The following is a 23,355-nucleotide window of genomic DNA, read 5'->3' on the forward strand; positions in this document are numbered from 1 at the left end:
TATATATATATATATATACTGTATATTTACACTAGTAGTATACACATATATATACACTAATAGTAATATTAATACAATATCTATATATATATATATATATATATATATATATATATATATACATATACACACACACACATATATATATATATATATATATACTAATAGTAATATTAATACAATATATAAATATATATATATATATATATATATATATATATATACATACACACACACACATATACTGTATATATATATATATATATATATATATATATATATATATATATATATATATATATATATATATATATATATATATATATATATATATATATATATACATTAGTATTAATAGTGTTGTAGTGTTACGGTTATCAAATTTAGTAGTAGTAGTTGTGTAATATCTTTGCTATTAATTGCAATTGTTTTTCTTTATACTAAATATATAATATATAAAATATTAAATATATATATATATATATATATATATATATATATATATATATATATATATATATATATATATACTGTTGGGGTTTTAGTAATATCTGCCACATTAATCTTTACAATTAATTGCATTTGTTTTAGTTTATACTAAAATATAATATATAAATTATATATATAGTGGTAGTAGTATTAATACTGTTGAAGTTTTAGAAGTGGTTGTAGTAGTTGTGTTATATCTGCCACATTAATCTTTATTTTTCTTTATACTAAAAATAATTTCAACAGAGTAAAAAAAATGGAGTCATAAAAGTTGTACTGTTAATATATAAATCATAGCAACACCACAGGCTATGTATATATACATATTATAAGAAAAGTGAATATAACAGTAGAATATACAATAGAATAATAACTATGAATACTATTACACAACAAGAGTATACGTACAATAGTATAGAATAGAATACAATGTCTGTAATCTCACAGGATTGGTTGGCTCAGCTTGTGTAAATTTCCTTTAGCAAATACAGAATGTTGGGAATAAATCTGAATCCAAAGTCTTAATCCTGATTTTGCTTGATTAAATATACTGTTTCTGCTTTATTAAAGTCCTAATTAACAACTATTCTTCTTTATCAATTTTCTACTTGACGTTCTGCTTTGTCAAACCCCGTAACTTAATTGTACTTCATAAAAACTTCTGATTCATTGTGATTCATCATGATTTAGACTCTACTTGGTACCTATTTTGTAGCATTAAGCTTCTAATTAATACCTTTTGCCTTTTGACCATATAATAATAACTAATAAACTAACTAATAAAAGACCTTAGTTTATACTGGTTGTACTTTATTAAAGTTCTCGGTTTATTCTGCTTTTAAAATTCAGATCTTAATTTATTCTTATTCAGCTTCATCAAGCCCCTAATTTATAGTTTTGCTTGTTAAATCAGACACCCTGCTTTTACTTATTCTACTTTTTAAAAGTCCTGCATTTATTCTGATTCCTATTTACTACTAATTTTGCTTTTTTGCTTTTAACATTTTATTATAATCATTAAATAAATGACTTAACACTGATTCTGCTTTGTTAAAGTTACCAATAAGTCATGCTTATATCAGTCTTGTATCATATTATATACTTAATGAAAGCTTTGATTGATACTGTTTGTTTACTTTATTTTGCTTTGCCAATGTTCTGAATTAGAACCTAAATAAATCACTTTACTTAAACTCATAATTAATTAATAAGAAATAAGTATTATTTTGGCTTCATTAGCATTTTACAGATAACAATTCTGCTTCAGTAAAGTGATCAGTTACTGTTGTTTTCATTACCATGAAGTCCTTTGAAGTAAATCTGATTTACAGATGTAGTTGGCTCTGAGTCCAGGTAATTTTATTTTAGGAAAGAGACATAACACAGTGCTTAGTGATAGATAAGACATTCAGAGTTTTTTTTGTACGATGAAAGAAAACACCTGTTTCCTTCAGACAGCCCCACACTGATTGAGTAGTTATCACCGAGTGTACAACACACTGGATTGTTTATATTACAGTTATGGCTGTTCTGTGTTTTCATGAGCTGTGCTTGAGTTCTTCCAGTCTAATTATTGCTTAAAGTTATATCTAGTTATATAAGTCAGAATTTTAAAACATATATCTGGTGAAATATATCCTGTAATCAAAGAGCTAAATGAGGATTGTATTTCATGCTCCCAACTTTGTGGGAACAGTTTGGGGATGGCCTTTTCCTGTTCCAACATGACTGCACACCAGTGCACAAAGCAAGCTCCATACAGACATGGATGAGCGAGTTTGGTGTTAAAGAACTTGACTGGCCTGCACAGAGTCCTGACCTCAACCCGATAGAACACCTTTGGGATGAATTAGAGCGGAGACTGTGAGCCAGGCCTTCTCGTCCAACATCAGTGTCTGAACTCACAAATGCGCTTCTGGAAGAATGGTCAAAAATTCTCATAAACACACTCCTAAACCTTGTGGAAAGCCTTCCCAGAAGAGTTGAAGCTGTTATAGCTGCAAAAGGTGGGCCAACATCATATTAAACCCTATGGACTAAGAATGGGACGTCACTCAAGTTGATATGCGTGTGAAGGCAGACGAGCAAATACTTTTGGCAATATAGTGTATTTTTGGTTGTGAAGTTCATCAGTCATAGTGTTTACTTTTATACTTGATTTTTACTTGGTCTGTTAATAAAAAAAAAAAAAAAAACATTTTACAAGGGTGTTTTTGCCTGAACTTTTTCCATGATAACCTGGACTCTAATATTCCACAGATCCTCTTTAACATCCAATAAATAAAAATTATTAAAAACTCAATTGTCTATTTTTTAAACATTTGTGTAAATGCATCCCTTGCCAAACCTATGTAAACTGCAAAAACGGAAACATATTCAGACTTTTTGTTGGTGCTTCAAATTGTGGTCATGTGCATTCTGTTTGCTTTGCTTTATCCCTGAGATGTGTCTAGAACTCATTTGGAGATGTGGGAAGTCCTGTTGCAATTTGAATGACTGGACATAGTTTAGAATGGAAATCTGGGTCTGTAGAGAGTCACAATTTACACTGCATTGTCAGGCCATTTATCCCGGGGAACTGTCTGTGGATCTCTGCAGTCCAATTTTGGCAACCGATAGATCAGGGCAAGGCTTTGTTTCCAGGACCGCAGTGTTCTCAATTATTTTTGAATGGAAGAAGCGTACGTTCTTGAACCTTCCAAGAGTTTGCTTTGCAGCCAAATTGGGCATTTAGGCAAAAAGGGTCTTGGTCAGGGAGATATTCACAAGTCACAAAATACAAGTCCAAGTCAGGCCAGGAGTCTTGAGGCTAGAGTCAATGTCAAGTTACAAGTCCTTAGGTTAGAGTCTGAGTGAAGTCACAAGTCCTTAGGCTAGAGTCTAAGTCAACTAATGAGCCCTTAGGCTAGAGTCTAAGTCAAGTCACGAGCCCTTAGGTTAGAGTCTAAGTTAAGTCACAAGTCTTTAGGCTAGAGTCTAAGTCAAGTCATGAGTCCTTAGGTTAGAGTCCAAGTCAAGTCACAAGTCTAGGTTAGAGTCTAAGTCAAGTCATGAGTCCATAGGCTAGAGTCAAAATCAAGTTACAAGTCCTTAGGTTAGAGTCTGAGTGAAGTCACAAGTCCTTAGGCTAGAGTCTAAGTCAACTAATGAGTCCATAGGCTAGAGTCTAAGTCAACTAATCTAATCTAAACTTGCCCCACTTAAACTAATTACTAAACTAATTAAACTAGTCTAATCAACTACTCTAGGTTAGAGTTGAAGTCAAGTCACGAGTCCTTAAGTTACAGTCCAAGTCAAGTCACGAGTCTAGGTTAGAGTCTAAGTCAGGTCACGAGCCTTTAGGTTAGAGTCTAAGTCAAGTCACGAGTCCTTAGGCTAGAGTCTAAGTCAAGTCACGAGTCTTAAGGCTAGAGTCTAAGTCAAGTCACAAGTCTTGAGGCTAGAGTCAGTCAAGTCATGAGTCTTTAGGCTAGAGTCAAAGTCGAGTCATGAGTCTTTAGGTTACAGTCTAAGTCAAGTCACGAGTCCTTAGGTTAAGCCAGGGTAAGATGATTAACAAACCTATCTGGTTGTGTTGTTTGATGTGGTTGATCCAGTGTCTAATTTTTTACAACATTCTTTGCACGTTGCCTCTCCTCCGTTATATCTCAGGATTTTAACTAGCCTAAGCATGGCTTTGTTTACACTGGACGCCGCTCACCTATATCACACTAACGCTAGCCGGATGCCGTGTTGTGTGCATTACAAAAAAAGGATCTGTGTCAGGTTTCACTTAAAGGACGAGGGAATACTGAGAAATGTTGTTCTAGTAAATGGTCTAGAAAAAGGTTCCCCATTCGCACAGGCACTCTGCCAGTAATTGTTTACTACAAACCTGGTACATAAAATGCACAAGACTTTAAACAGAAGTGTTCTAAAATAGAAACAGTATTGCTTTATTTTATATATATATATATATATAGGGTTTGGTACACGAGACAGAACATTAGAAGGAATAAATGAAAAACGGATTTATAACCAGTACAGAGCAACTACTGATCAACAGTGCAAATAGTGTCAGGACTTTGGTGTAGCAATATACCTTATAATATACTTAATATACTATATATACTTAATTAATGAAAATAGTGGCAATGTGGTCCCACTGTGCTTTACAAGATGTAACGTAAAGCCTCCACATGGGGGCGTTTTTTTTTGGCTCGCAACCCACCCAAGGGTCATAACACCTTAACGATATAGCCCAACTATTAACATAAACCCCACTACTCTGGCTCAGGCCAATGGTCTTCACCTAATGTTCCTCGTAAACATAATTAACCAATCAAACACATTGATTTATACCTGCTGGCTACTTCTCTTAAAACCCATTATAAACAATAACCAGTAAAGCTAAAAAAAGATCAAAAACGGTGATTGATTTTGCTCAGCATCTACCAGACAGGGCAAGAAATGCTAATCGAATCATTCTATGTGCAGAGCCTATCTGTGTGTTAGTGTTAGTTACTTTGGTGCTTTGGAGATAATTTGTTGGTCTGAAAGCACGTGTCCTCGAGCACACGCTAAACCAAAACAAAAATAGATGAGTATTTACTGTTTAAAGTACAACAATACCTAATACAGCTCACGTTTGCTGCCTTGGTTCACTAAACTAGCTGCGATTAGATACTACAAAAATATAGTGGCTTATAGATAGGCAACACTACACAATGGTTAAAATAGCAAGTTGCTAAAATGCTCAATAAACAATCGATAAACTCTAAAGATTGAAACTCCGTTTCCGTTTATATGAGTGCACTGCTGCTGAACGAGACAAACACAAAGTCTTAAATGAAGTCCTATGCAACTTCAACTCTACATTCTTTAAAAAGGCAATGCAGTTGGGACCATTTATCACATCAGTTACTATTATGTGCTACTATGTACTGTAAGGTCCTATTAAAGCGCAACACGCTAAAGCACGCACACCAGAGCTGACATTTCAAACTTGTGAGTTCGAAACTCAGTTATGCTACCGGCAGGCTGGGCGCCTATACGGCCAATTATCTGTATCGGCTCGTCTGTTGGGTTGGATACAAGAGTGGATTTCTCATAACCGATGCAATTACGACCTCTGCTGGTTGATCGATGGTGCCTTTAATCACTATTATTAGACAGGGGATAATGACAAGTGGTTTTCTTAAGGCTACACAGCTGTTTAGTCCCAATCCCTTGAGTTCCCTTCGCATTGTGCGTGTGGAAATGCTCTTACTTTCACTATTAAACATTTCCCTGAGTTATACTGGAGTATCATTCAAGATTTTTTTCCGACCACATTCCTTCCTAGAAGATGATGTTTCCCCACTGTCCTTCCACTTTTTAATAATGCGTTGGACAGTACTTAACCTGATTTTAGTAGTTTCAGCAATCTCCTTAGATGTTTTCTCTGCTTGATGCATGCCAATAATTTGACCCTTCTGAAACAGATTAACATCTTTTCCACGACCACAGGATGTGTCTTTCGACATGGTTGTTTAACAAATGAGAAGCTACTCACTGCATCAGTTAGGGTTAAATAACTTGTTGCCAGCTGAAACATAAGCACCCATGCAGTAATTATCCAATGGGAGGCTCTTACCTATTTGCTTAGTTAAATCCAGGTGGTGACCTTTTTTTTGGCCAGGCAGTGTAAATGTGTGTGTGTGTGTGTGTATGTTCATAAATCATACTGGCAGAGGGGAAACAGTGAGCGCCAGGTTGCTTCCATCTTTTAAATTTCCAAGGCAGCAGACATTGAGGACAACAAAGCTCCAGGCTGGCAAAAATGACTCTCCGTTGACTTGGATGGTCTCCAACTCATTTGAAAATTGTAGAATGGCATCAAGCGACCTACAAAAAGAATAGCAAACCGCAGCTGGGGTAAAGTGCCCCGTAAGGATGGTTTGAAATGGGCATCAGGGGGCAGGGCTGAAGTCATGCAAAGCTAGACAAAAGTGTTTTATCAATGAGAAGCATAGAAGAGCCAGGCTGAGATTTGTTAAATACCATATCGATTGAAATTGTTTTTTTTTGTTTTTTTTAGAATTATAGATTTTTTTCTTCCCATAAGCATACCATTTAAGCACCATGTTTCGTCCCAGAAACCCAGAAAATCTGTTCAGACTTTACAAGAAAAATAAAGCTTTTTAGTTGCTAAACCAAGCACACGTGGAGTTTCTCAGAAACGTGAGGGTGTGTCTGCCTATAGGAGTAAAAGCTAGAGATGCATGAGTACCGATACTGGTATCGGGTATTTGCCCGATACCGCGCTCATTAACTCGTACTCGTACTCGCAAACGAGGCTCCGATACTAAACATCCGATACCGTGTGCCTAGTGCACGTTGCTGCGTTATGCCTGGTTCACACTACACGACTTTTGCCCTGATTTTCGCTCGGCGACTGGTCGGCGCTAGATTTGCCGGCTCGGGAGCAACTCGGCGTTCGCTCGGCGATCAAAACTCGGCTCTCGATCGCTAAGTGTGAACTATCCAACAGCTTGATCCGAGCGCTCGACGACCGGATCGAGTTTTCTAGCACGTCAGATATCTGATCTGAGATGTGCGACTGGGAATGAGTGACATGTCGAACAGCCAATGAGAACGCAGAATACTATACATGCTATTCGTGTTGCCAAATCCACTCAGATTCATTTATTTTTCCTCCTTGATTTCATCACATCAGCGCACAAACACTTTGATCGCTCGCTACTTGTTGACGTGCATTTTTGGACGTGGTATCATTAAACTTCTCGTCACTTCTCAAGTGTGTTTTTGTTAAAAAAAAAACGGTATTCTAAATAGGTATTGGTATCGGCAAGTACAAAAATACATGTACTTGTACTGGGTTGGGAAAAAATGGTATTGATGCATCTCTAGTGAAAGCAATTTTGAGTCACTGAATCCACCAGACAGGTTTAACAGTAAAGGAACAAATGTGTGTAAGCTGGTCAGCAAACAGAAGAGCTGACCAGATGCTCAGAGATGGAAAGTGTACAGAGGTTTATTATTCAGCTTTTTTAAATGAGAGTCATAAACATATGATGTACGCGGAAAGATAACGGGTGTAAGGGTAAGATGTTATTCTTTCAACACAACAGCTGGAAAGTAGGAAAAATTTTAATACAATGGTACCTTGAAACTCAACGTCAGTTGGTTCTGGGAGTGGCATCGAGTTTTAAAGACGCTGAGTTTCAAGGTATTTTTTCCCATAAGGATGTATGGGAAACCTGTTAATGCGTTCCATGGGTCCCCACCCCATTTAAAGGTGCAGCTCTCATTAATACAAAGTAAGTCCTTCTTTTCATGCTGTACAAGCCTTCACATTTACTACGTGGGCAGTCAAGTTGTGGGCAGTCTGGTTGGCAACGTCATCAAACAATTTCTTTATGGGTTTGACTAAAAACCTAGTGAGTTCTCTACATAGACGGCATTTTCTGTCATTCTATGCGCTCTCGAGAACGAGGCTGTCTATTTTCTAAGATGCCTTAAAATGCTGCCTACTGAGATGCCTTAATGCTGAGCGATAATCTGACTGAATAATGAGGGCGCATTCAATGCTTTCTCAGCGGTGAAGGCAATCCCAGAATTCAGTGCAGTACAATTTTGTAAATACACAAATCAGGCATAACATTATGACCACCTTCTTAATATTGTGTTGGTCCTCCTTTTGCTGCCAAAACAGCCCTGCAACTGAGATGCACTGTGTATTCTGACACCTTTCTATCAGAACCAGCATTAACTTCTTCAGCAATTTGAGCTACAGTTGCTCGTCTGTTGGATCGGACCACACGGGCCAGCCTTCGCTCCCCACGTGCATCAACGAGCCTTGGCCGCCCATGACCCTGTCGCCGGTTCCTTCCTTGGACCACTTTGATAGATACTGACCCTGTATCAGACTGGGAACACCCCACAAGAGCTGCACTTTTGGAGATGCTCTGACCCAGTCGTCTAGCCATCACAGTTTGGTCCTTGTCAAACTCACTCAAATCCTTACGCATTACGCATCCATTTTTCCTGCTTTTAACATCAACTTTGAGGATAAAATGTTCACTTGCTGCGTAATATATCCCCCCCTACTAACAGGTGCCGTGATGAAGAGATAATCTGTGTTATTCACTTCACCTGTCCATGTATATCTAAAATGTAAATAAATTCTCATTGATTTTAATTTGTGTAAAGGTGTACAAGTGTAAATTATTTGCAAATTTGGACTTTTTGTCAGTGACAATTTGACCATTTTCAGTACACATAGGGAGATGTTAGCTGGCATGCTAGCTAGGTATGTCTCCTCAGCCCATTGTTTTGAATGACCTGAGACTAACTGTGTTAGATTAGTAAGTGAAAACTGCAAAGACGTAATCGCCTCTGAATATTCTGCCTTGTAAGTTTGATGTCTCATTAAAACCCTCTCTACTTAGGCAGCTACCAAGGTAGGCAGTGGGAAGCAAGCAGTGGCGATTTCTCTAAGACTGCAAGGGAAGCTCAGCTTCCCCTAAAATGTCCAAAATTAAATAATCAAATATGTACAGTTGTGTAACATTTCATTGACTACAAATGCGTTAGAACACGTATATCTCGAAGACGAGTTCGTTCAGAATCAGCTAATTATCACAGATCGACTCGATTTTCTTAACTCAACTCATACATTCCCGTAGCGTCAATGCATTTACCCGCAGAAGCTGAGCGTCTCTTCACTTCTATGGGACTGCGTTGAGTTTTTTTTTTTAATGCTCCGAAACTCGCCGGTCATTGGATAAATGCCTCGACTTTGTCCCGCCCCCGGACGCTGAGCGTCTCTGGGGGTGAACGGAGCTGTGGGCGGGTCTGGACGCTGAGCTTCTGCAAGATGATTGGAGGATCAGTGGAAAGGCTGAATCCCATTTTGATTGACAGCTATTTTGAGCGCTACACCGTCACTTCTCAAACTCAAACTCAAAAGAAGCTTTATTGGCATGACAAATAGGGACATTCGTATTGCCAAAGCAATACACTTCATTAGTCACTTAATCACTGGGAGCTTCAGTCCCATCGCGGATTTTGCGAGTGAAGTCGAAAGACAAACTGCAGCCCATTTCAGGCCATTTTCTTGTAAAAGGAACAGAGGGCAGAATTTATGTGCGAATAAATTGTCAAATTTTATGATGTAAGCCGACAATGAGCTTCCCCTCCGCCACTGGAAGCAAGGCAGCTCACTAGGTTTCCAGACAGACCCATACTCCCGGTACCAACCGAACACAGGTTCATTTGTCAGGCAGGCAGATTGTAAAGTGTTTAGTTCGGCATGATTTATAGCACTCATTGCCCAGCATCGCATCTCCTGCTTGTGTGGAGCAACTTAAAACCTGAACCCTAAAGCTTCCTACAGTGTACGGATATCGATTCCAGATTTAGTTCGGAACTCAAGTGACTTTCTTTTTTTTTTTTTTCTCAAGGACAGATCATTTTTAAATGTCCTGCTATTGCGGTCCTCTTCTGGGAGCTTACCATTCACATTTTAAAATCACTCACTGACCAGTACAGCTTAAAAGAGCAGAATTTGGCTTCTTGGTTGCATCTTGGTGACCTTTTCCACTGCCAGAGTAAAAATTGTCAGGCTGTATGCTTGATTATTCACCCGTTAGCAATTGATGTGACTAAAACAGCCAAAAAAAACCCTAATTCGTAGCAAATGATATAAAATTGTTCTAAAATGTCGTGTACACTATGTACCTTGTAAGATTAGCATTGCTGTAAAAAAGGTTCAAGAAGTAAATTTAGTGCAGGGAAGTGAAGTAGAAAAACAACAGAAGAAACGAGCAGCATGTGAGATCGCTGCTGGTCTCCAAAGTCTGACCGCACTTCCTCAATCTGTGTTGGCCCTTCGACCTCGAGGAACACAACAGGGATCTCAAAATATATTAAGGCTTATCACCAGCTGATGCTGTTCTTCTGGAGGTCGTACAGAACGTGAAAGAAAAAGTAAACAAGAAAGTGAAAAAACAAGCTCTGTGTACTGAGATATGAGTGCTGATAGAATTTTAGAATTTTTAGTTTGTAATGATATACACCGATCAGGCATAACATTAAAACCACCTCCTTGATTCTACACTCACTGTCCGTTTTATCAGCTCCACTTACCATATAGAAGCACTTTGTAGTTCTACAATTACTGACTGTAGTCCATCTGTTTCTCTGCATGCTTTGTTAACCCACTTTCATGCTGTTCATGGACCACCACAGAGCAGGTATTATTTAGGTGGTGGATGATTCTCAGCACTGCAGTGACACTGACATGGTGGTGGTGTGTTAGTGTGTGTTGTGCTGGTACGAGTGGATAAGACACAGCAGCGCTGCTCACTGTCACCGCTGGACTGAGAATATTCCGCCAACCAAAAACATTCAGCCAACAAAGGTCTAGAAGATGACCAACTCAAACAGCAGCAATAGATGAGCGATCGTCTCTGACTTTACATCTCCAGCAGCGCTGCTGTGTCTGATCCACTCATACCAGAACAACACACACTAACACACCACCACCATGTCAGTGTCACTGCAGTGATGAGAATGATGCACCACCTAAATAATACCTGCTCTGTGGTGGTCCTGTGGGGGTCCTGACCATTAAAAAACAGGGTGAAAGCAGGTTAAATAAAACATGCAGAGAAATGTATGGACTACAGTCAGTAATTGTAGAACTAGAAAGTGCTTCTACAGTATATGGTAAGTGAAGCTGATAAAATGGACAGTGAGTGTAGAAACAAGGAGGTGGTTTTAATGTCATGGCTGATCGGTGTATAATTATTGACATCAATGGACAACTTGTATAAATTATATATATATACATATAATATAATAACAATACATAATTTTGTATGTGACATGCCTGTCTTGGAAGTAATAATTTCTGCAAACTATTTTTGTGGTTTTCAAAGCTATTTAACTTTGTTGTATGGCCTAATAATTTCTTATTAATTATTATAATTAACTCTAGCTGGTGACGTCAAATTTAACTGCACCCTCTGAACAGTTCATGGCACAGTGGTCTCTTTTCAAGGTGAGAAATAAATCTTAATGTTCACACTAAGCTGATAGGAAATTTGTCTAAATATTCAAATACCACCCAAGAATCACCAAGAACTGGTCAACCATGTATTAAACACAACTGTTACAGTCTACAATTAAACAGTCTTTACATTTACATTCACATTTTCAGCTTTAAGACAGCAATTGAGGGTTAAGGGCCTTGCTCAAGGCCCCAACAGCAGCAACCTGGCCGTGGTGGGGCTTGAACCAGTGACCCTCTGATCACTGGTCCAGTACCTTAACCACTAGGCTACAGCTGGCCAGTCTTGATACTGCCATTGGCTTAGAGGCTGCTACACAACAAAGCAGATCCTTAAAGCCAGACTGTATTGGGTTTCCCACCACATGGATAAAAACAAAACAGGATTATTGGAGAATTTATGGCAGACCTGTTTATGGCGGTTCTTGGATTACATCTGAGCATCTAGACACATTTCCTCTCAACATAGGCTGACTGTTTGGGTTTTATTACAGACCTTGGCAGGAGACCACTGTCTCTTGTACTTTTAATAGGTGCAGACAAATGAAATTTATTTATATGTGCGCAGAGGAGTCGGTATTTGGAGTCTAATGTGAGAAGATCATGCCACAAAGCTAAATCACATTGTGCACATGTTATGTGAGCATATTTTTATTAAATCCCCAATACACTTAGGTTTGGAGTTGTATGAATTCTAGAAATATATATACACCGATCAACCATAACATTAAAACCACCTCCTTGTTTCTACACTCACTGTCCATTTTATCAGCTCCACTTACCATATAGAAGCACTTTGTAGTTCTACAATTACTAATGTACTACTAATGTAGTCCATCTGTTTCTCTGCATGCTTTGTTAGCCCCCTTTCGTGCTGTTCTTCAATGGTCAGGACCCCCACAGGACCACTACAGAGCAGGTATTATTTGGGTGGTGAATGATTCTCAGCACTGCAGTGACACTGACATGGTGGTGGTGTGTTAGTGTATGTTGTGCTGGTATGAGTGGATCAGACACAGCAATGCTGATAAAGTTTTTAAACACCTCACTGTCACTGCTGGACTGAGAATAGTCAACCAACCAAAAACATCCAGCCAACAGCGCCCCGTGGGCAGCATCATGTGACCACTGATGAAGGTCTAGAAGATGACCAACTCAAACAGCAGCAATAGATGAGCGATCATCTCTGACTTTACATCTACAGGGTGGACCAACTAGGTAAGAGTGTCTAATAGAGTGGACAGTGAGTGGACACGGTGTTTAAAAACTCCAGCAGCGCTGCTGTGTCTGATCCACTCATACCAGCACAACACACACTAACACACCACCATCATGTCAGTGTCACTGCAGTGCTGAGAATGATCCACCACCTAAATAATACCTGCTCTGTAGTGGTCCTAGGCCTGACCATTGAAGAACAGCATGAAAGGGGGCTAACAAAGCATGCAGAGAAACAGATGGACTACAGTCAGTAATTGTAGAACTACAAAGTGCTTCTATATGGTAAGTGGCCAGTGAGTAAATGGGCAAACAAGGAGGTGGTTTTAATGTTATGGCTGATCAGAGTATATATTAACTGTGTGTATGTGTATGGGGCTAAAGGGGGTAACGAGGAGGAGATTTGATGTCTCAGGAGTACAGAACTAAAAAAAGTTTTATTCCTGTTCCCACTAAGTATGTGTTGGGAGGACTGGTGGGAATTAGTGTCCAGGCACGAGGGAATACATGATGTCTGTTTGGGAGAGGTGATAGGGTTCTAATCACATCTTTAATCACAGCTTTGGATAACTTGATTTCCCAAAGTACGTTCATGAACTCATGTGATCTGCTAATGTCCCAACAGTTGTGGGACCGTTCCTAGCCCAGTCCAAACGAGAAGGACAAAAGGACAAGGGTGAGACTGTTCATTAGGGTTTGATGGAGAGTCAGAGGGGAACATTAGGGAACTGGTTTGAATGAATTACAGGAACAAATGAGAATACAAATATCTCAAATCTATTGTTTACATAGCCCAGGCTGCTCTCTACAAGTGTATAAAATCATTCAGTCCAGATAAAATCGGCAGTAGAATGAAATGTCCTGAAGAGATGTGACCTGCAACATGGCACTGAAGAGAACGTTACAGAAGGAAACATCTAATTCCATAGTAAAGACCATGATTATTGATGTAATCTTTGCGAGTCGGGTGTCCGGATATTTACGATCATGTACTGTACGGCACACGCACAATTACATAGCGTACTTCCCTTCTGGTGAAAGTACATCCAGACTCGTAAACAAGAATAATTATAGATTGAATAACACTACCAAGAACGTTGGCCACGCAGCGGCGCAGATAAACGAGAACACACAACGCTGGCTTCTGATAAAAACGTACATAAATCATGATAACAATTCTGCATCAATTTACACAGACGTACTTCAAAGATTTCAGTGGAGGCTCTTGGATCCACAATAAGGGTGTGGATTGTGAGGCACTCCATATTGCCACCCAAGGTTTGAGATGTTCAACAAGCTTATGATCCGGTGTCAATATTGTTTTAGCCATAAAAAAAGACTCGGCGACTAAAGGGCACTCGTTCGGTCTTGTTCAATTACATAACAATGGCAAGATCCCAAACCGTTGAACTGTTTAACATGCACTCTGTTAGTAAACTAAGATTTGCTTTAGGCACAGCTGCAGCATTCGTCAGCACTTCCTGATTGCTTCTTTAAATATCCTACTTGAACTCTTTCCAATCCACATCAGTGCCTCTAATGCACCTTGCGTCCTTTAATGTAGGTCCAGAGTTCCTCATGACCTGTTTTTTACGATCAGTACATCAGTTTCAGAAGTGATTGTTGAAGCAGCTTTAGGAGGCTGAGTTGTATGATGTAAAATGCATGATGTTTAATTAATACAATATAAAAAAGATGCAACCCCCCCTCCGCAACCCCCATTTGTAATATATACACTGATCAGCCATAACATTAAAACCACCTCCTTGTTTCTACACTCACTGTCCATTTTATCAGCTCCACTTACCATATAGAAGCACTTTGTAGTTCTACAATTACTGACTGTAGTCCATCTATTTCTCTACATACTTTTTTAGCCTGCTTTCACCCTGTTCTTCAATGGTCAGCAGGTATTGTTTGGGTGGTGGGTCATTCTCAGCACTGCAGTAACACCCACATGGTGGTGGTGTGTTAGTGTGTGTTGTGCTGGTACGAGTGGATCAGACACAGCAGCGCTGACGGAGGTTTTAAACACATCACTGTCACTGCTGGACTGAGAATAGTCCACCAACCAAAAATATATCCAGCCAACAGCGGCCTCTAGGCAGCATCCTGTGACCACTGATGAAGGTCTAGAAGATGACCAACTCAAACAGCAGCAATAGATGCGCGAACGTCTCTGACTTTACATCTACAAGGTGGACCAACTAGGTAGGAGTGTCTAATAGAGTGGACAGTGAGTGGACATGGTATTTAAAAACTCCAGCAGCACTGCTGTGTCTGATCCACTCATACCAGCACAACACACACTAACACACCACCACCATGTCAGTGTCACTGCAGTGCTGAGAATCATCCACCACCACCTAGACAAATATCTGCTCTGTGGGGGTCCTGACCAGTGAAGAACAGGGTGAAAGCAGGCTAAAAAAGTATGTAGAGAAACAGAAGGACTACTGTCAGTAATTGTAGAACTACAAAGTGCTTCTATATGGACATAAAATTGATAAAATGGACAGTGTGTGTAGAAACAATGTTGGTTTTAATGTTATGGCTGATCGGTGTACATATACAGTTGGGGCAGTTGTAGCCTAGTGGTTAGGGTACTTGACCAGTAATCATAAAGTTGCCAGTTCATGCTCCACCACTGCCAGGTTGCCCTTGAGCAAGGCCCTTAACCCTCAATTGCTTAGATTGTACACTGTCACAACTGTAAGTCGCTTTGAATAAAAACATCTGCTAAATGCCAAAAATGTAAACATATTAAATACTTTGCTCACATATCCCAGTTTCTTTGGAAGCTGGGGTCAGAGCGCAGGGGCAACAATTGTACCGCACCCCCAGAGCCAAGAAAGCTAAGGGCTTTGCTCAAGGCTGCATGGCAGAGTCGGGATTTAAATCAACAACCTTCTAGTTGGTAACCCAGAGCTCTACCCACTAGTCTACCACTGACCACAGTAGATTGATGTTGAAGTTGGTGTCATGTTTAGTTTTTTCTCATGGACTTTTTTGCTCTCACTGAACGTTGGCAACATAATTCTTTGTACAATAAACAGAGTTGCCTTCTCACCCTAATTTGTTTATGGAAATTTGAGCCTATTCAGTAAATAAAAAGCATTTGTCCATGCACGCATGTTGAATGAGAATGCCTAGCACAATTAAAGCTGATCCATTTAAAGATGAAGACGAATGGGGTTGAGGACAGGGCTCTGTGCACCCCGATGAACTTCCTCTACGTCAAACTTGTTTAACAATCTCATGTCAAGCTAGAAGAGAATACAGCCTTTTTCAAACTGTTGCCACAAACTGTCGTCTCACAGCAACAAGGTCCTGGGTTCGATCCCCAGGTGGGGCGGTCTGGGTCCTCCCTGTGTGGAGTTTGCATGTCCTCCCCGTGTCCGCGTGGGTTTCCTCCGGGAGCTCCGGTTTCCTCCCACAGTCCAAGGACATGCAAGTGAGGTGAATTAAAGATTCAAAACTGTCCGTGACTGTGTTCGACATTAAAACCTTTGAACTGATGAATCTTGTGTAATGAGTAACTATACCGATGCTGTCATGAATGTAACCAAAGTGAAAGTAAATAAATAATCAATTAAACAGGCAAACTCAGTAATCGGTTATATAATTCAGCACAAATATTGGCAGACTGCCATGCAGTCGCATAATTAAATCTAAATCCATGAAATCCATGGGAAAGAACAGACAGGACAGAGCATCACGTGGTCACTCACAGATGAGCAAAGCAACAAACAGCTACTAAAAGCTAATTCTGCATTACTGTCTATTTTAATTCTGCATTCTTTCTATTACATTGATTTGTGGTTTGTGGGGGGTAATGCATGGAGAGACAGATTAGATTTATTTGGAACTGTAAGCACTTTTATTTAATGGGGCTAAAACAAAGGCTGTACAGTTAATCTGCTAAGCATGATGAAGCTGCCCTTTCAATAAGATCAGCAGATTTATGTAATCTGTTTTTCCTCCTTATTGGCTTTCTGCGTCACTCTCCAAATAAAAATAATCCACCAGAATTAAACACACCGAAACGTATTTAATCTAATAAGATTTCAAAATATTCAATCCTATTTGTGTCCGCTTTATATATTTTGATGTTTTATCTACGCGCTCTATTTGTGTTTGTGTTTCCAGGCCTCAGGCATGACAGCAGCAGCCTCCTGGGAAGTAGATTCGGCTCAGTCCAATCGTTCCCTGTTCAACCTAAGCAGCAGCTTAAGCAGCACTGAGGCCTTCCTGTGGTTGCTACCCACCGAGCACAACTCATCCAGCCCGACGTCGCACCCGCACACGGGGCAGGTACGGGACCAGAATCTGGCGCGGGCAGAGATTGGGGTGCTTGGTTTTGTGCTGGCGCTCACCACTCTGGGAAACAGTTTTGTACTGTGGGTGCTGTTACGGAGAAGAAAGCATCATGCACCCATGCATCTCTTCATGATCAATCTGTGCGTGGCCGACCTCGTCGTGGCCTTGTTCCAGGTAAGGACGTGTTTACGTTTAAAAGGGCAGGGACTGGATGGTACCCTGGTATCCTAAGTGGTAAAATATAATGAAATTGTGATGTTTGCATTTATATATAGCTTCCTTCCATTTTAGGGTGGCACATGAAGCATCTTGTCAATGCTCCTTTATAGTATCTAATTAGTTTTAAGTGTGTAATTCACATACATTTTAGAAATCAGGCCTTTGGCTTAACTAAGGTTTCAAGTAAGTAAACACCCTATGCCCAGGTATGCATAGGTACCCTATGGTAGACAATTGGCCAAACCTAATAAAAATCCAAAAGACCTAATGTTAAATACTCTAGTTTCTTTAATACTTCATGAAGTGTCAATTACGCTAACCCATCACTGGGTTCAAATCTCAGCTGTGCTATTGGCCGGCTGGACGTCTACACAGACTGACAAAATAAGGAAGGGTGACAGAAGCCCTGAATTTGATCGGTGTCCTGCCCAGGGTGTATTCATGCCTTATGCCCAGTAATTCCAAATAGTTTCAGACCCACCAACACTGACCAGGATGCAAAAGATTATGTAGGAAGATGTGTCTGTATAAAATGTGTAGTTTTCCTAAAATCTAATATAAAATAATCAATCCAGTTTACACTGGAAGTTTTTTTAAAAGAGTTTAAGCTGTCAGTCTTGGTCTGGAGGGCATCACGTGCCTCTCAGGATGTGATTAAGCTCTCTGTTAGTTTACTACTGGCAGGTGGAAAAACATGGCCGGGGACAGCTGGCATGTTGAAAGGGAGTGCTTGAAAGTCTCAGCCCTCCTCAGCCAGAGCAGATGCGACGCCATCAGCAAGATTTCAATAAGTAAAAAAAAATAGAGAGAAAACTAGATTGAGAGCAAAATGGGAAATGTGTCATGTATAGTGCAATGCCAGGTAAAACAGGCACTGTACACTATCTGGCTAATATAAGCCCTGCTGTGAAATATGGTGGTGGCAGCATAATGCTTTGGGGGTTAAACTGGTAAATCCAGCTGTGCAAGAGATGTAAAAATGTTGAGATCCAGGTGTGCAAGATATGTAGAAGTGTAGAGATCCAGGTGTGCAAGATATGTAGAAGTGTAGAGATCCAGGTGTGCAAGATATGTAGAAGTGTAGAGATCCAGATGTGCAAGATATGTAGAAATGTAGAGATCCAGGTGTGCAAGATATGTAGAAGTGTAGAGATCCAGGTGTGCAAGATATGTAGAAGTGTAGAGATCCAGGTGTGCAAGATATGTAGAAATGTAGAGATCCAGGTGTGCAAGATATGTAGAAATGTAAAAATCCAGGTGTGCAAGATATGTAGAAGTGTAGAGATCCAGGTGTGCAAGATATGTAGAAGTGTAGAGATCCAGGTGTGCAAGATATGTAGAAATGTAGAGATCCAGGTGTGCAAGATATGTAGAAGTGTAGAGATCCAGGTGTGCAAGATATGTAGAAATGTAGAGATCCAGGTGCGCAAGATATGTAGAAATGTAGAGATCCAGGTGTGCAAGATATGTAGAAGTGTAGAGATCCAGGTGTGCAAGATATGTAGAAGTGTAGAGATCCAGGTGTGCAAGATATGTAGAAGTGTAGAGATCCAGGTGTGCAAGATATGTAGAAATGTAGAGATCCAGGTGTGCAAGATATGTAGAAATGTAGAGATCCAGGTGTGCAAGATATGTAGAAGTGTAGAGATCCAGGTGTGCAAGATATGTAGAAGTGTAGAGATCCAGGTGTGCAAGATATTTAGAAATGTAAAAATCCAGGTGTGCAAGATATGTAGAAATGTAGAGATCCAGGTGTGCAAGATATGTAGAAATGTAGAGATCCAGGTGTGCAAGATATGTAGAAATGTAGAGATCCAGGTGTGCAAGATATGTAGAAGTGTAGAGATCCAGGTGTGCAAGATATTTAGAAATGTAAAGATCCAGGTGTGCAAGATATGTAGAAATGTAGAGATCCAGGTGTGCAAGATATGTAGAAGTGTAGAGATCCAGGTGTGCAAGATATGTAGAAGTGTAGAGATCCAGGTGTGCAAGATATGTAGAAGTGTAGAGATCCAGGTGTGCAAGATATGTAGAAGTGTAGAGATCCAGGTGTGCAAGATATGTAGAAATGTAGAGATCCAGGTGTGCAAGATATGTAGAAGTGTAGAGATCCAGGTGTGCAAGATATGTAGAAGTGTAGAGATCCAGGTGTGCAAGATATGTAGAAATGTAGAGATCCAGGTGTGCAAGATATGTAGAAATGTAGAGATCCAGGTGTGCAAGATATTTAGAAATGTAAAAATCCAGGTGTGCAAGATATGTAGAAATGTAGAGATCCAGGTGTGCAAGATATGTAGAAATGTAGAGATCCAGGTGTGCAAGATATGTAGAAGTGTAGAGATCCAGGTGTGCAAGATATGTAGAAGTGTAGAGATCCAGGTGTGCAAGATATTTAGAAATGTAAAAATCCAGGTGTGCAAGATATGTAGAAATGTAGAGATCCAGGTGTGCAAGATATGTAGAAATGTAGAGATCCAGGTGTGCAAGATATGTAGAAATGTAGAGATCCAGGTGTGCAAGATATGTAGAAGTGTAGAGATCCAGGTGTGCAAGATATGTAGAAATGTAGAGATCCAGGTGTGCAAGATATGTAGAAGTGTAGAGATCCAGGTGTGCAAGATATGTAGAAATGTAGAGATCCAGGTGTGCAAGATATGTAGAAGTGTAGAGATCCAGGTGTGCAAGATATGTAGAAATGTAGAGATCCAGGTGTGCAAGATATGTAGAAATGTAGAGATCCAGGTGTGCAAGATATGTAGAAATGTAGAGATCCAGGTGTGCAAGATATGTAGAAATGTAGAGATCCAGGTGTGCAAGATATGTAGAAATGTAGAGATCCAGGTGTGCAAGATATGTAGAAATGTAGAGATCCAGGTGTGCAAGATATGTAGAAGTGTAGAGATCCAGGTGTGCAAGATATGTAGAAATGTAGAGATCCAGGTGTGCAAGATATGTAGAAATGTAGAGATCCAGGTGTGCAAGATATGTAGAAGTGTAGAGATCCAGGTGTGCAAGATATGTAGAAATGTAGAGATCCAGGTGTGCAAGATATGTAGAAGTGTAGAGATCCAGGTGTGCAAGATATGTAGAAATGTAGAGATCCAGGTGTGCAAGATATGTAGAAATGTAGAGATCCAGGTGTGCAAGATATGTAGAAGTGTAGAGATCCAGGTGTGCAAGATATGTAGAAGTGTAGAGATCCAGGTGTGCAAGATATGTAGAAGTGTAGAGATCCAGGTGTGCAAGATATGTAGAAGTGTAGAGATCCAGGTGTGCAAGATATGTAGAAATGTAGAGATCCAGGTGTGCAAGATATGTAGAAGTGTAGAGATCCAGGTGTGCAAGATATTTAGAAATGTAAAAATCCAGGTGTGCAAGATATGTAGAAATGTAGAGATCCAGGTGTGCAAGATATGTAGAAATGTAGAGATCCAGGTGTGCAAGATATGTAGAAGTGTAGAGATCCAGGTGTGCAAGATATGTAGAAGTGTAGAGATCCAGGTGTGCAAGATATGTAGAAGTGTAGAGATCCAGGTGTGCAAGATATGTAGAAATGTAGAGATCCAGGTGTGCAAGATATGTAGAAATGTAGAGATCCAGGTGTGCAAGATATGTAGAAGTGTAGAGATCCAGGTGTGCAAGATATGTAGAAATGTAGAGATCCAGGTGTGCAAGATATGTAGAAATGTAGAGATCCAGGTGTGCAAGATATGTAGAAATGTAGAGATCCAGGTGTGCAAGATATGTAGAAGTGTAGAGATCCAGGTGTGCAAGATATGTAGAAGTGTAGAGATCCAGGTGTGCAAGATATGTAGAAGTGTAGAGATCCAGGTGTGCAAGATATGTAGAAGTGTAGAGATCCAGGTGTGCAAGATATTTAGAAATGTAAAGATCCAGGTGTGCAAGATATGTAGAAATGTAGAGATCCAGGTGTGCAAGATATGTAGAAATGTAGAGATCCAGGTGTGCAAGATATGTAGAAATGTAAAAATCCAGGTGTGCAAGATATGTAGAAATGTAGAGATCCAGGTGTGCAAGATATGTAGAAATGTAGAGATCCAGGTGTGCAAGATATGTAGAAGTGTAGAGATCCAGGTGTGCAAGATATTTAGAAATGTAAAAATCCAGGTGTGCAAGATATGTAGAAATGTAGAGATCCAGGTGTGCAAGATATGTAGAAATGTAGAGATCCAGGTGTGCAAGATATGTAGAAATGTAGAGATCCAGGTGTGCAAGATATGTAGAAGTGTAGAGATCCAGGTGTGCAAGATATGTAGAAGTGTAGAGATCCAGGTGTGCAAGATATGTAGAAGTGTAGAGATCCAGGTGTGCAAGATATGTAGAAATGTAGAGATCCAGGTGTGCAAGATATGTAGAAATGTAGAGATCCAGGTGTGCAAGATATGTAGAAGTGTAGAGATCCAGGTGTGCAAGATATGTAGAAATGTAGAGATCCAGGTGTGCAAGATATGTAGAAGTGTAGAGATCCAGGTGTGCAAGATATGTAGAAATGTAGAGATCCAGGTGTGCAAGATATGTAGAAATGTAGAGATCCAGGTGTGCAAGATATGTAGAAATGTAGAGATCCAGGTGTGCAAGATATGTAGAAGTGTAGAGATCCAGGTGTGCAAGATATGTAGAAGTGTAGAGATCCAGGTGTGCAAGATATGTAGAAGTGTAGAGATCCAGGTGTGCAAGATATGTAGAAGTGTAGAGATCCAGGTGTGCAAGATATTTAGAAATGTAAAGATCCAGGTGTGCAAGATATGTAGAAATGTAGAGATCCAGGTGTGCAAGATATGTAGAAATGTAGAGATCCAGGTGTGCAAGATATGTAGAAATGTAAAAATCCAGGTGTGCAAGATATGTAGAAATGTAGAGATCCAGGTGTGCAAGATATGTAGAAATGTAGAGATCCAGGTGTGCAAGATATGTAGAAGTGTAGAGATCCAGGTGTGCAAGATATTTAGAAATGTAAAAATCCAGGTGTGCAAGATATGTAGAAATGTAGAGATCCAGGTGTGCAAGATATGTAGAAATGTAGAGATCCAGGTGTGCAAGATATGTAGAAATGTAGAGATCCAGGTGTGCAAGATATGTAGAAGTGTAGAGATCCAGGTGTGCAAGATATGTAGAAGTGTAGAGATCCAGGTGTGCAAGATATGTAGAAGTGTAGAGATCCAGGTGTGCAAGATATGTAGAAATGTAGAGATCCAGGTGTGCAAGATATGTAGAAATGTAGAGATCCAGGTGTGCAAGATATGTAGAAGTGTAGAGATCCAGGTGTGCAAGATATGTAGAAATGTAGAGATCCAGGTGTGCAAGATATGTAGAAATGTAGAGATCCAGGTGTGCAAGATATGTAGAAATGTAGAGATCCAGGTGTGCAAGATATGTAGAAATGTAGAGATCCAGGTGTGCAAGATATGTAGAAGTGTAGAGATCCAGGTGTGCAAGATATGTAGAAATGTAGAGATCCAGGTGTGCAAGATATGTAGAAGTGTAGAGATCCAGGTGTGCAAGATATGTAGAAATGTAGAGATCCAGGTGTGCAAGATATGTAGAAATGTAGAGATCCAGGTGTGCAAGATATGTAGAAGTGTAGAGATCCAGGTGTGCAAGATATGTAGAAGTGTAGAGATCCAGGTGTGCAAGATATGTAGAAATGTAGAGATCCAGGTGTGCAAGATATGTAGAAATGTAGAGATCCAGGTGTGCAAGATATGTAGAAATGTAGAGATCCAGGTGTGCAAGATATGTAGAAGTGTAGAGATCCAGGTGTGCAAGATATGTAGAAGTGTAGAGATCCAGGTGTGCAAGATATGTAGAAATGTAGAGATCCAGGTGTGCAAGATATGTAGAAATGTAGAGATCCAGGTGTGCAAGATATGTAGAAATGTAGAGATCCAGGTGTGCAAGATATGTAGAAATGTAGAGATCCAGGTGTGCAAGATATGTAGAAATGTAGAGATCCAGGTGTGTAAGCTTTTGCAGCTGTAATTGCTGCCAAAGTGGCTTCTACAAACTATCAAATTAGGGGTCTGAATACTGTT

At 39.8% G+C, this 23,355-nt stretch overlaps 1 protein-coding gene across 1 annotated transcript in view; it reads left to right on the forward strand.

Moving 5' to 3' along the window:
- avpr2ab (arginine vasopressin receptor 2a, duplicate b) overlaps positions 1-23,355 on the forward strand; it is a 40,415-nt gene that overhangs the window by 435 nt on the left and 16,625 nt on the right. The window contains exon 2 of the mRNA XM_063016203.1: positions 16,913-17,257. Within this exon, the coding sequence (XP_062872273.1) occupies positions 16,922-17,257 (336 nt within the window). The 5' untranslated portion in view covers positions 16,913-16,921. The remainder of the gene's footprint in view (positions 1-16,912; positions 17,258-23,355) is intronic.

The sequence above is a fragment of the Trichomycterus rosablanca genome, chromosome 19, assembly GCF_030014385.1.
Source record: "Trichomycterus rosablanca isolate fTriRos1 chromosome 19, fTriRos1.hap1, whole genome shotgun sequence".
In the NCBI taxonomy this organism is placed as follows: domain Eukaryota; kingdom Metazoa; phylum Chordata; class Actinopteri; order Siluriformes; family Trichomycteridae; genus Trichomycterus; species Trichomycterus rosablanca.